Genomic DNA, 12,856 nt, shown 5'->3' with positions numbered 1-12,856 from the left:
ATGACTCTTATTGGTTTAAAGATCAAAAAGTGGAAAGTCAAGGTGAGAAATTTTAACATTGCAAAATAGTTCATAATTATTTTCTTTCCTTTAGCTCATCAATAGAATTTTATTCTGTCTCATACAAAATTCTATATCTGGATATTTTTAAGTCAAAAAGTTAAAGTTCAAGGTCAGAATTCATACATTGCCAAAAAATGTTTCAAGATGATTTATACCTAAGTTGTCCTTCTTCTTAAAAAAAGTCTTGTAACTCCCAATGATTTGAAGAAGAGACCTAATAAATTTTTACATTGATTGTATGTCAAAAGGCAAAGGTAAAAAAAAAAATGGCTTGCAAAAATGGTTTCCTGCTGATGACTTTAGTAATCATTTAGATTTTGAAGAAAAGAAAAAAAATCTTTAGTCAAAATGACCCTTTTTGATTTTGAGGTCTAAGAACAAGCCTGAAGGTCAGAAATTCATATACTGCATGCTTGGTTTTTTCACTTTTTAAAATTCTATAATTGATTTTGCCAAGAAACTTAAGCCGTCAGGTCATGTTTCCTTTAAAACTATCTTCATTTTTCCTTGGATTTTTTCCTCTTTAAACATGTTAATTTTTTTTCTTTAGCAAAAGACAAAGATTCTCTGAACTGGATTTTTTTCAAACTGATTATATAAAATTCAATATTTTTTTTGATTATCTATCTTTTTTTTTAAAGTTATTACATATTTAGCAACTCAACTTCTTCAAGTCGATTGGACTAAAATAAATTTAGCAAAGAACAGTAAGCTCTCTCCTAAATAATTAATCTCAGACATTAATATGCTCTTGTGTTAATTACTACACAGACACAAATATCAAGGTCATTACACCCCATTCCCCTTCCATCAGTACCACACATTAACATTCAATATTCTGATATACCATTACCAGATTGGGCTACAAAAAGGAATCAGTCCTCATCAAATAGTCCCCAAAAGAAAACTCTGTGAACTCATTCATATGATTGATATTTATATATCACCTTTGTTAAAATGTGTTTTACAATTCATTTTATAATTAAGCAAGTCTTGCTTATCTCCAGTATGTACCTGAAGATTTTCTTTAATGATATGACACCCAATAGTTTGCTGTTCATAATTAGCACAGCTATCACGGGAGGGTTTGTGTGATAATTGAAACATTATGTGCAGTATGTGGCCTTGGTCAGCCAATATTGCCCATACATTACTTGACACTTGCTTAGTGGCCAGTGGTAATGAGAAAAAGCTTCATCTGTTCCTCAGTGGTAATATTAGAGGTTCCAGAGGCTGCAGACATTAGTAGACATTCCTGACCAAGAAGGATTCAATTAGTGCATAGCCCTAGGATCAATCTGCAGGATTAATCAGGCCAAGTCATGTTATTTTATATCTAGATAGAGCACCCCAATGGTGGGGGAAACACTGCCAATTATAAAGGTGTTTTTTCATGGGTGGCTGACTATAACATCTGGCTATGTAATTTTTTATTGTCGGGTGAAAAACCTCAAAAGTTGAAATTTTTTCACCTTTCCTAAATTGCCTCAAGGCCATGGCATTACAAATTTCATACTCCATGCAAAAATAACTTGCTTTACACTTAATGTATTCAAAATTAAGCATTATAAATTCATAGCATAGAGACATTAATAATTTTTGGGGTAATTAATTCTGTCACTGTGCAACAAGAATGGGAGTTAAATCACTTGTTGATTTTTTTTTTAAAATATCCTTGGGCTGATTTTCTTCAGCATCTACAATTGCAGCATGTGGTTACTCCACTACACGTGTAATATTAGGCCACAAAATTTTGGTTTTACACTGACACAATCAATTTCTTTCAGCTTGAACATCTCTGATTTATTTTATGTTGACAGGTGTCCTTCAGAAAATATTTCAACACCTCACTCTTATTTGCATTTATATTCTGCTGAATATACATCCAGGTAACAATCAACTTGAAATGACATTGTTTCACTTGATTTTAATATTACACGTTCTTCGTTCAAAATTGATAAGCAAAGCTATTCAAAGCATCCAGCATCCCCAACAGTCTGCCATCTTTATCGAATATCGGCTTTGTATTTTTTTTTCTCGCACAGGGAATTTAAAAAACATCGTGATTACTACTTAATTAAATAAAGAAGGAAGAAAACAAAGCTTGAATACACTCACCTGGGCCCGGAGACGCCATCCTAAACGTCAATGTGTTAAAACAATTCCCAAATTATATATCAAGAATCTGCATTTTTCATATCGCCCATTATTCAATGCAGCTTCCAGCATCATTCATCCGGGGTTTAAACCCATCATGATGATAATAAATCTACATATAGTCTAGAAATGGTTTAGTCATAGGAATTGAACAAGCCTCACTGTCTGTGTAATTCCTCGACAATTTTTCAAGTCATACACATCGCGAGTATGTTTTCTGACAGAGCTCAGTAGCCGATAACCATCGACAAGCAGCTCACCGCGGATGGTTACGCTTGACCAATTTTTTTGGTGCCAGCATTTATCGGATCGAATTTCAAATAAAGCTCAACATCATAAAATAATTCAATATCATCAATAAAATGCAAAAATATTTATTTATTTTTTATTTTAAGATTTATTTTCGACACATGTGGCGCAGTGAATATTATTCGCTGCTAGCCTGTATTTGTAAAACAATGGCGGAAGAGAGTAGGATGAATTTGGCTGCACTGCAGCAAAGAGATCCGTACATAAACGAAATTGCCGAAACTGCTACACAAGTAGCTTTGTATTCTTTTAATCCTAAAACTAATCAATGGGTAAGTAATGAAAATCATCCTGTATGTGTGTTTATGGCATGAAACATGCCCTTCTTGATAGTCTATTTTTATACATTGCATGTAATATTTATTGCGTTTGTCGATCTTGTTGGTTGTTGATGGTTATGTTGTAAAGAATCACAGACATGGGGAGGTAATGAAAATATTTAGTATGTTCTTGTAAGAAAAATGCTCATACTCAATATTTTCTTGAACTTCCAGTGCCTGTGTATAGAATGGTGTGTAAAGACTTGGAGAAAGTTCATAATGATACATGTAATGATAATATATATTCTGTGTAATATGTTTTACGGTGTGACCGTTGGGGCGAGCGCAGTTTATTTACTATCATAAACCTACACATGTACTGTCTATCATTCAAGAAATAGAAAGCAAAAAGAATAAAACAAAACAATAAAAAGAAATCATTTCCCAAGCATCGGGATCGAGATTCCAAACTTCTCGGAAGTTTCTGACAAAATCGGAAATACCCGAACCGTTGAAGTGACAAAAGTATGACGTCAGATAAAAAGTTCTGTTGACTTAGGACGCAAATGCTAGTTTTTGGAAAAGAGATTGCATTAAATCGTTCTTTTCAAGTAAGTTGTTGCTATGTTTTAGCCACCATGTTGCTATGCACCGCAACATGTTTTCCGACTTTCACGGAAGCAACCGACATAACTTCGTCAAAATTTGTAAGTTTCCGGTGACGTCATTTGTATCATTTCCGAAGGGCAAGGTGAAGGCCGGTGTTGTGGCATGGGGGTATTTTTTTGAATAAGGTAAGGCAAAATCATTTCATTAAGATTTCGGTAAGAAACAATGTTCCTTTAATTTTTTTTACTATTTTTGATTTATTTGCGCAAAGGACATTGGATAGTGCAGGAATTCTGGGAATGTTGCACTGAGAAATTTGGCTGACGTATGTACAGATTTCAATCCGAATTTCCTCTGTTCATACACGTTAGTCTATTGAGCTCGCTTCAGCGTCGCTTTGCGACGCTCGCTGCGCTCTCTAATATGTTAATGGTGCAACAGATCTATAGCACAGTTCTATACCTATGCAGTTTTCTTCTAACTGCACATGACATTTGATTGCATCATATGTATGTTGCATTACCAAACCAAAGCTTTAGCTAGAATAATCTATCTGTGTCTCACCACAACGTTTTTTCTCGCTTTAAATTTACAAGCCATGGTTACATTCGGAACTCTCTAGATTGTTCGTAGCAAATGTACTGAGTTTGAGTTATTGCCCATGTTTATTTTGCTACATTGTGTATACACAGAATGAATTCTATTGTTAAACCGGGTCCGTAAATATCATTTTAACAATTATCTATTTTTCTTTAATAGCCATTTAATAATTGATGTGATTTTAGTTTTCATCGAACCTTTTGATGCTACAGCGTGAACAAAGTTTGCAGTGAGATACAAGTTGCAAAACATTTTGGAGTTTGGACCATAGGTTAAAAATACTGTAGAAATAATTTCATTTGGATCAATGTGGAAAGCACTCACAGTGATAAGCTTCAATATGTTTGCAGTTTGGCTTTGACTTTTTTGTGGGTCATTGAACATTCAATTGGTTGGTCAGTAAAAAGGAAAATAGGTGCATGTGCCCTGCTGTGATTCTCATTATTATTTGGCTTACGGATAACCCAAAGACATTTTTAAAAAACTAGATATTTCCAGAGGTTCTTGATACATTTTCATTTAAAATTAAAAATGGTTGAAATTTAAGGACTTAAACTTAGCGTTTCTGATAATTTACAGCAAAACTTACAGCCCAAAGGCAACTATTTTCCCCGATGAATTCCCTCTGAAGTGAGTCCTATAAAGGATAATGTTTAAACAAACTACTAGAGCCAGTAGAAGTATTACTTTGTTTCCCTATTATCTATGCAACCACTCCCCCATTTGCATTTTTTAAAGTTCTTTAGTTTAAATAAAGAATTTTTTTTGTAATATTGATGTTAGTTTTAACTGCACAGATTATGTAGACATAGCAGGTAAAAGCCTCCAGCACTTGAATCACATGCTTCTTATATGAACTTGAGCATCTTACAACTGTGTTATAATTATAAAAAACCAATATTTTTTTCAGCATGTATTAAGAAATGTACCAAAATCTAAAAGAGAAAAGTATGTGATTAAACATACGGAATAAATTTTTAAAAATTATTGAATTTATAAAATCTTGAATCATATTCACTCTATTCACCATTCTTTCTATTAAGACAACATTTAAATGACCTTAAGAAAAAAATCAATCAAAATTTTCCTCATAACTTAATATTTTGATAAGTTCTTTCAGGTTGCTAACTTTTTTTTTCAATTTAACCATTTGTAAAATAATGGGTCAACTATAAAATAACACATACTGTATTGTATTCAAGGATGGGTTGTGGGAGGGGGAGGGGGGAGGCTTTAAAAAGTGGATACATTATAGGCATTGCACAGTGTGATTCTGTTAACGGAACAGTACTTTACATGTACAAAAAGGTGTGGTTCTATTGGCTGATACAAATGTCAAATGAGAATCACTCTAGTCACTATACATTAATTGTTATTGAAGGCTTGACCACTGAGGTTTATCTATATTGAATATGTCTTGAAACAGTGCAGTATGCAGTGTATGTGCTGTATGTTATTATATTTAACATGTGCATTGTGTAAGAATGAACAAGATAATTACTGGTATAGTATACAATGTTTGTCAAAAACCAGCCTAAAATGTCTTATTAACAAAGTCTTCTATTTCAATATACATAAAGGTTAAAGTTTTTAAAAACTGGGTTAAATTCTAGGGTCAGGGTCAAATGGTCAAAAATATTTATAACCGCATTGAAAGGTTTTGTCACAGTGAATACACATACAATATTTAATTTTGGTAATTTTTCGGAAAAAGTGGGTTAAACTGTAAGGTCAGGAGGAAAATTTGGTGATATCCGAAGAAAGGTCTTGTCCCAAGGAATACACTTATGAAATATGAAAGCCATAGCCCCATCGACTCAAAAGTTATGGGCAAGATTAAATTTTTGGCAGACAAATAGATAGACAGATGGATGGACAGGGCAAAAACTATATACCCCTCAATCTTCGATTATGGGGACATAAAAAATATGAACAAGATGTGTTTGTGAAACACTATGCGCCTGGCGGCAACAAAATTAAAAATGACATATTTTTAGCATATAGGTCACAGTCAAGGTCACAAGGTCATTGATCTTGGTGTCATGTGAAAGAAGTTGATTAGTGAAGAATGCGTACCAAATATGAAGTCTCTATCTCTCATGGTTCAAAAGTTATGGTGAAGATTCAAAAAAGCTATTTTTAGCATATAGGACACAGTCAAGGTCACAAGGTCATTTACCTTGGTGTCTTGTGAAAGGGCTTAATTAGTGGAGTATGCATGCCAATTAATAAGTCTCTTAGACTATCTTTCTTCATTCAAAAGTTATGGCGAAGGTTAAAGTTTGCCAACAAAAAAGTGATATTTAGCGTATAGGTCACAGTTGAGGTCACAAGGTCATTGACTATGGTGTCATTTAAAAGAGCTTAATCAGTGCTTTATGCATACCAAATATGAAGTCTTTATCTTTTATGGTTCAAAAGTTATGGCGAAGGTTAAAGTTTGCAGAAAAAAACTATTTTTAGCATACAGGTAACAGTCAAAGTCACAAAGGTCATTGACCTTGGTGTCATTTGAAAGAGTTTAATTAGTAGAGTATGCTCAAGAAAGATAAAGTCTCTTTCATTCATGGTTCAAAAGTTATGGCGAAGGTTAAAGTTTGCGGACAAAATGACAGACAGACAGACAAGACAAAAACAATATACGCCTCGGATCTTTCGATCCGGATACATAAAAATATGGCACTTGAACCAGCAGACATGATACCTCACCAAAAACTAGAACAATATAGTTAAACCCTGCACTAGAAACTCTTATAGACAACATTGGATTAATTGGCTTAAAATATTGATTTATAAAATTAAAAAATCTGTCAGCATAAAATCTTAGCAAAAACAAAGAACCTGTAGTAATAAATTCACCCTCATGTCCTTATGCATTTCCTTTATGTCTGACATAGGTGGTGAAAAATCAAGTTTCCACCGGGACTCGAAATCCAGGGTCTCTGGTGTACTGTGCCAGCACTCTTACCACTGAGTTAATGAGATTCAATATATTGACTGACTTTCACACACCAGTGAACTCTGTAACATATTCCCCCTCTTTGTAGAAATTTATCCTGGAATTCTAGGATTTAAGGAAATGCTATAAGGCAAGTTCCTAGGGAAAAGTGAGTATTGTACATTGGGCGCCAAATGTCACAGATGGTGAAAAATGAAGTCAACCAAGACTCGAGCTTAGGGCCTCTGGCACAACATGTCAGCACTTTGACCACTGAGCTATTGAGATTCGATATATAGTCTGACTTTCACACACCTTTAAATCTGGTGACATATATTAGGCATAAAAAAGAGACTTGGCCTTCATGTTTGATTTTTTTGTGGAAAGAGCCTTCACATATGAATGAAATTTTCTTTTTTAAGAATCTTGTATGATTGATAATTACCGTAACAAAACAGTTTTTATGATTGTTTTCTCTCTTCTGCCTTTTTGATTGCTGTTCAAGGTTATGTTTAACAGTTGTTAAATGGTTTGGTTTAGGTTCAGAATGCTTTCATACATGAAAAGTCCCTTTCATATTGGAAGATCTCCCAGTATGTCATGTATGTTTAAGAAATATTAAAGGATTTGCCTGTTTCATTCACAAATTGATGTGTTCAGAAAGCAGGTATTCTGTTTCCAGATAAAAAGCTCATTCGACATTGACAGATAATACTTAGAACTTTTACCATAAGTCAAAGAGGAATAACTCTGTTATACATGCAGGTAGCAATGGTCTGGTTTAATGTACTTTTATGAGCAAGCTGCCTAAATAAATATAAAATGGTAAAATGCCAACTGGAGAAGTTCATTGTTTTGCATACACTGTCAGTCCATTCAATTTTTGTATTTTTTCTAATGATAAATATTATTTTTGAATACATGTATTAATAAAATGATTTTAGTTTTAGACATCTATGTTAAGTGCATGAATTACAGACCGTTAGTATTTTGTGCCATCCCAATGACATTTGATAGAATCATGACACTTTCACAAAATTTAGTATATTAAAAGGTCTTCCATACTACTTGAAGAATCTTTCCTCAATGGATACTAATCAAATTCACATTTTGTTTAGTTTGTTAATTTTTGATTGAATTATGTCCCTTGGATTCATCACATTCTAAAATGTTCATTTTTCTGTTTTAATTTCTACCAGAATCTAGGCAACATATGCCAGTAGGAGAAAAAGGTCTTGCAATTGGAATGCTCTTAGAATGCTTGTTTTAACTTAGATGTTTTTTTATTACACTTCCCTTCAACTGAAAGCTTGCTAAGAAAGCAGAAAAACATTGATAAAGAAAAACATATAATTACAGTCAAAACTCATTATCTTGAACTCAATGAGACCAAGAAAGACTTTGAAATAGATTGTAGATGTGAGATGACAAGGATTTATATACCGTACTTTGAGAAAAAAGTGATTGGGTCTTCACTTCACTTGAGTATATCCATGTTACTGAAGATTTTGAGGTTCAAGATACAGAAGTTAGACTGTGTGTAGGATGATATATACAATAGTGTTTCCACTGATTCATTGATATATGTACAGTAAAACTCAGTTCTAACAAAGTCACTAGTACTGGGACTTATAAATTACTTCGCTATATCAGTAATTCGTTTAAGAAATTCTATATCCGTGAATTCACAATATCCGTTTTCGTACTAAACAAGTTTAACTGTATATCATCTGTTAAAAGATTTTCCAGACAGACAGTTCTTGTTATTGTCATGTCAATATATCCTGGTGCTTTCTCTTTTAATTTAATATTTCTTGTTTACTACATTTATAAATAGCCGGTGAGCTATTTTTTATGCCCCCTCTCTCTCCTCTCCAGTCTATTCTGGTTGAGGGATTGATGCAGTTCTAATGTTTTCAGCAGGTGCTCTGTATCCATCAGATATTTAAGTCCTATTGAATCTGATGTAGACAGGGAACTCGCATTCATTCAGATTTTCTCTAAAGCTCACGAAAACAAAAACAGAGTTGTATATCAGAAATGTCAATTGATGAACAGTTTCTTTTTAAAAATAAATGGTTCTATGAATAGGCATGATCATGGTGATGTATGTCTACAAGAAGAATATAACCTTAATTTTTTCTGTTTGTCTGCATGTTGGTGTTGGATTTTTTTTTTTTCTTTGAGAGTGTTTTAATGTTTCCATACTGCTTCCTGAATAACTGTTGTCAATTTTCAGAGCATTTGTTAACCAAATTAAACACTACACTGTCTGAGATTGCCTGACACTCTTTTAACTTGAAATGACACAAATCGTTCCAAAGAATTATTATTGAGTTATCAGCATTTTTGACAGTAGAGACTTCTAAAACCTATCGATATTTTTTGTCTATAAGATCTGTTCTTAATTTTTCGGTTTAAAACACTCTAAAACCCACTTCAAACTATTTAGCTCTTTGCAGATTTTACATGTAAAACACCTACTCTTTTCAAGTTGCTTGTAATTTGCTTGTTTCAGGTGTATATTCTGGCCATTTGAAATATAATAGCTTGTAAAAAGTTCATACCACTTTAGCATCTACACCCTGTTTGAGGTTAAATTACTCTAGCTAGAATCCAAATTTACAAAACTAAACTATATCATAGGTACATACTAACTAGTTTTATTAATAGGATTCACAAACTGTAGGGCATAATAAACTAATTCTGAATTCTGTACTGACAATTTATTTAATCCAAGTTATCCAGATTCAGTCCTCTTTTTCTGAACTAACAGACTACAATAGATATTCATCGGTGTACAGTTTATTTCATGACATTTAGAAGAAAAGGGTGCAATTAAAGAGCAAGTCAAAACTTTACAAATACAAGCATCCTGTTCAGTTTCTTTTATTTTTTAAATGGACCCAAATGGTGGCAATGGTAAAAAGAGATGTGGTATTAATTAAAACTGTTTATGTTTGTTGATAAACCAAAAACAAGAGGTTCAAGGGCCTTAATGGTCACCTGAGTATTAAATGACCCTTGACGTATTGCTGAATGACCCAATGTGACCTTAAAAGGGAGAGGATAATCCAATTTTGTTTTGAAGTGAGTATTTCTAAAGTATTCAATGTTAAACATCATAAAGGAGATACAAAGGTTAAGTTTTTCTTTCTGATTTCTTTAAAAAGTCTTTAGTAGACACAAAGATTTTGCATAATCTGAAGGTGTCTTTGTTCTCTATCCAAGGTCATATGGGTAAGTTCAAGGTCTTAGAAAGAAAAATGTGATCAATATGTTATTTTGAGTACACTCAATATGTTTATGGTAGAGAAACGTAGGAAGTAATACTTGACATCAAAAATCCATATGATTTTAACTGTTGTATGACTGGCTGTTAAAAGATGCTACATTCAAGGTCACTGGCAGAAAATTAAGACAGATGGATGACTTCAAGGGTTGTATAAGCAGTCAGAAGATGTGCTTTCAACATATGACTCAAGAATTACACAAGAAGATCAAAGTCACTGAAATATTACGGAGATTTGTGTGATGACTGATGAGTACAACACAAATTTAAACTAGAGGTACTGTGAGCAATGAGCTCACGAAGTGATACCCCCCGCCTCCCATATGAATATAATGGCAGTGTCCATGTTTTGCTATAGAAAAGTTCAAACCCAAAATATGTGTTGGATCAAAAAGTAAAATAGGAGGTCACAATGGCAATATGTAATAAAGATTCTGTGAAAGTTTCATCAAATTTCATTCTGTGGTATGAGAGGAGTTGCGGATAAGAGATGGGTACCCCAAAGCGTAACAGATGGACGGACGGACAAACATACCGATTACTATATACCCTCCCGCATTTCAGGCGGGGGATATTATAAAGTGACATACACATGACATTATCCCTATGGTATGCACTAGATTTTAACTCAATGAAAAGTACAAGGTTATGATGCAAGGAATAATGTTTTTCATTTGATTTTCTTGCAGGAGAAGACTTCCATTGAGGGATCGTTATTTGTATATAAGAGGTAAGTGCTGGTAGTGTGAGTGGCTGAGGAGATAGAACAGTAGGGTTCATTATCAGAGAATGGGCTTCTTCCCAGGGAGTCACAGATAAGAGAGAAGACAACTGTTATAAGGGGGGCTGTACTGTACCCATCAGAATGCCTGACCCCCATATTGTTCTTATGAATGATGTATTTCTAATTCAAGCTGATTCCCGTATCTTGTCAGAAAAACGAGTTTTTAATCCAAAAGTGCATGCATACGCAGAAGTACATATGTATCTGGTGTGAAGAAATTAAAAGTTTATTGTAAACATGAGAAAATTCAATCTGCAGCTGCCCAGGTTTTGGAACTTTTTTCAATTCATGAACAAATGCAATAAAATTGCAAAATTTTATCACAAACTGCAGTTTAGCAAATGAAACGGATTCACAGAATGTAAAACTCTCTGTGGTTTGTGCAATTTTAATAGTTTTCGATAGCAAATTTCTCGATCAGCACTTGATCATTTTTTTTTTACATGATTTATGAAACAAAGTTTTAAAAATCTTGTCAGGAATACAGATCAGTATGTCATTGTTCAATGTTCATTTTGAATATGTTTTTATAAAAATGGAAACTGAAAATTTTCAAGATATTAGCCTTTTTAGCTTACCTGATCAAAAATCATGGATATATTGATATATAGAATGGATATGACATGGACACATGATTTCTAGAAAAATGGCTGCAGAAGAGAGTCTCAAACGGATACTCTCTCCCTAAGCTGGAAAATATTGTTACAAGGGGTTATTATTTTGGTCAAATCTTCAAGTCATTTCTGGAAATTTTATGGGGGAGGTGTTACAGTCACACCCACACATTCCCCTGTTCTGACAAAATCTTAAGGACGGTTCCAAATTCGTGCAAGTTATGACCCCAGTAGAGACCACAATATAGGAATCTTTGGAAGTATAGAAGTGCCATGATTGGCCATTAACATGCTTTCTTAGGTGTTCAAATCATGTCTTAGGGGAAGGGGGAAGGGCTCAATAGAAAATCAAAGTTCAAAACCAGCTTTATCTTCAAACTTTTCAATACGAAGTGCTTAGGTGACTTTTGTGGCCTATGGGCCTCTTTTTTTCAAATAATGGATCCTAGGGTAGGATGGGGCTTATATTATTGATCAAATTTCACTCAGTGCATGTATATAGAAAGAAGAATGTTATTATTGATCAAATTTCACTCAATGCATGTATATAGAAAGAAGAATGTTTTGACCAGATTTTTATTTCATAAAAAAAGAAAAATATGGCAACATTCTTGAGGTAAGAATGGGACTGATACAGTTGTGCATTGACAGTTGTTGCTAAGTGCTGCAAAGAATGCAAATGTTGACAGACTTCAGCTGCATCTCCACGTGTAAAAAGCTAGGCCGGTTTACTAAGTATAGACACTCTTTGCAAGACGAGAAATTATGGAGCACTGAAGAGAGGGCTGCTTCTGCCAAGAAGCCAGTAACACATGGTATGGTTTATTATTTTCTCTAGTGATTTGGTTCTGGAAGAATAATTAAGGCGATTGACTAGAGTGCCAGATTATACCCCAGTACACACAGTATGTGTTTTTGTTCTTTTCCACCAATACAGGTAAATGTTTCATCTATGACGAATAGGAGAAAATGAGGTCATATTTAAGAGCCAAAAAACTATTGGTAGATATATTGATTGCTTGGCAAATGACAGTGTTTGCCAAGAGAAGAGATTTGAGTTATATATATTATGTCCAATGTTTTGGTATACCGTCTTTGATGGAATTACAAATTCCAGACATAACCCACTCATTTAATGCATCACATTTATCCCGTATATCCATTTGTATAAGTTATTGAAGAGAGAAGATTTGTATTTAATGTGTTCATTTCTCACCATAATTAATTCCT

General features: G+C 33.7%; 2 protein-coding genes across 3 annotated transcripts in view; one reads left to right on the top strand and one right to left on the bottom strand.

Annotated features, from left to right (window-relative positions):
* LOC134247307 (muscle calcium channel subunit alpha-1-like) overlaps positions 1 to 2,485 on the bottom strand; it is a 64,196-nt gene extending 61,711 nt beyond the window's left edge. The window contains 1 exon segment of the mRNA XM_062729672.1: positions 2,182 to 2,485. Within this exon segment, the coding sequence (XP_062585656.1) occupies positions 2,182 to 2,200 (19 nt within the window). The 5' untranslated portion in view covers positions 2,201 to 2,485.
* Positions 2,486 to 2,675: 190 nt separating this feature from the next.
* The window catches only part of LOC134247306 (mRNA-decapping enzyme 1A-like), a 28,838-nt gene continuing 18,657 nt past the window's right edge, over positions 2,676 to 12,856 (top strand). For both annotated transcript variants that reach the window (XR_009987804.1, XM_062729671.1), the window contains exons 1-2: positions 2,676 to 2,801; positions 10,918 to 10,958. Coding sequence is in view for 1 of the 2 variants with exons in the window: in XM_062729671.1 (XP_062585655.1) it covers positions 2,679 to 2,801; positions 10,918 to 10,958 (164 nt within the window). In the remaining variant the exon portion in view is untranslated. The remainder of the gene's footprint in view (positions 2,802 to 10,917; positions 10,959 to 12,856) is intronic.

This window comes from Saccostrea cucullata, unplaced genomic scaffold, assembly GCF_032062105.1.
Source record: "Saccostrea cucullata isolate Sc308-1 unplaced genomic scaffold, CSIRO_AGI_Scuc_v1 ctg61, whole genome shotgun sequence".
NCBI classification, from domain to species: domain Eukaryota; kingdom Metazoa; phylum Mollusca; class Bivalvia; order Ostreida; family Ostreidae; genus Saccostrea; species Saccostrea cuccullata.
The sequence above is the reverse complement of the archived record's forward strand: the minus strand, read 5'-3'. Positions and strand labels throughout refer to the sequence as shown.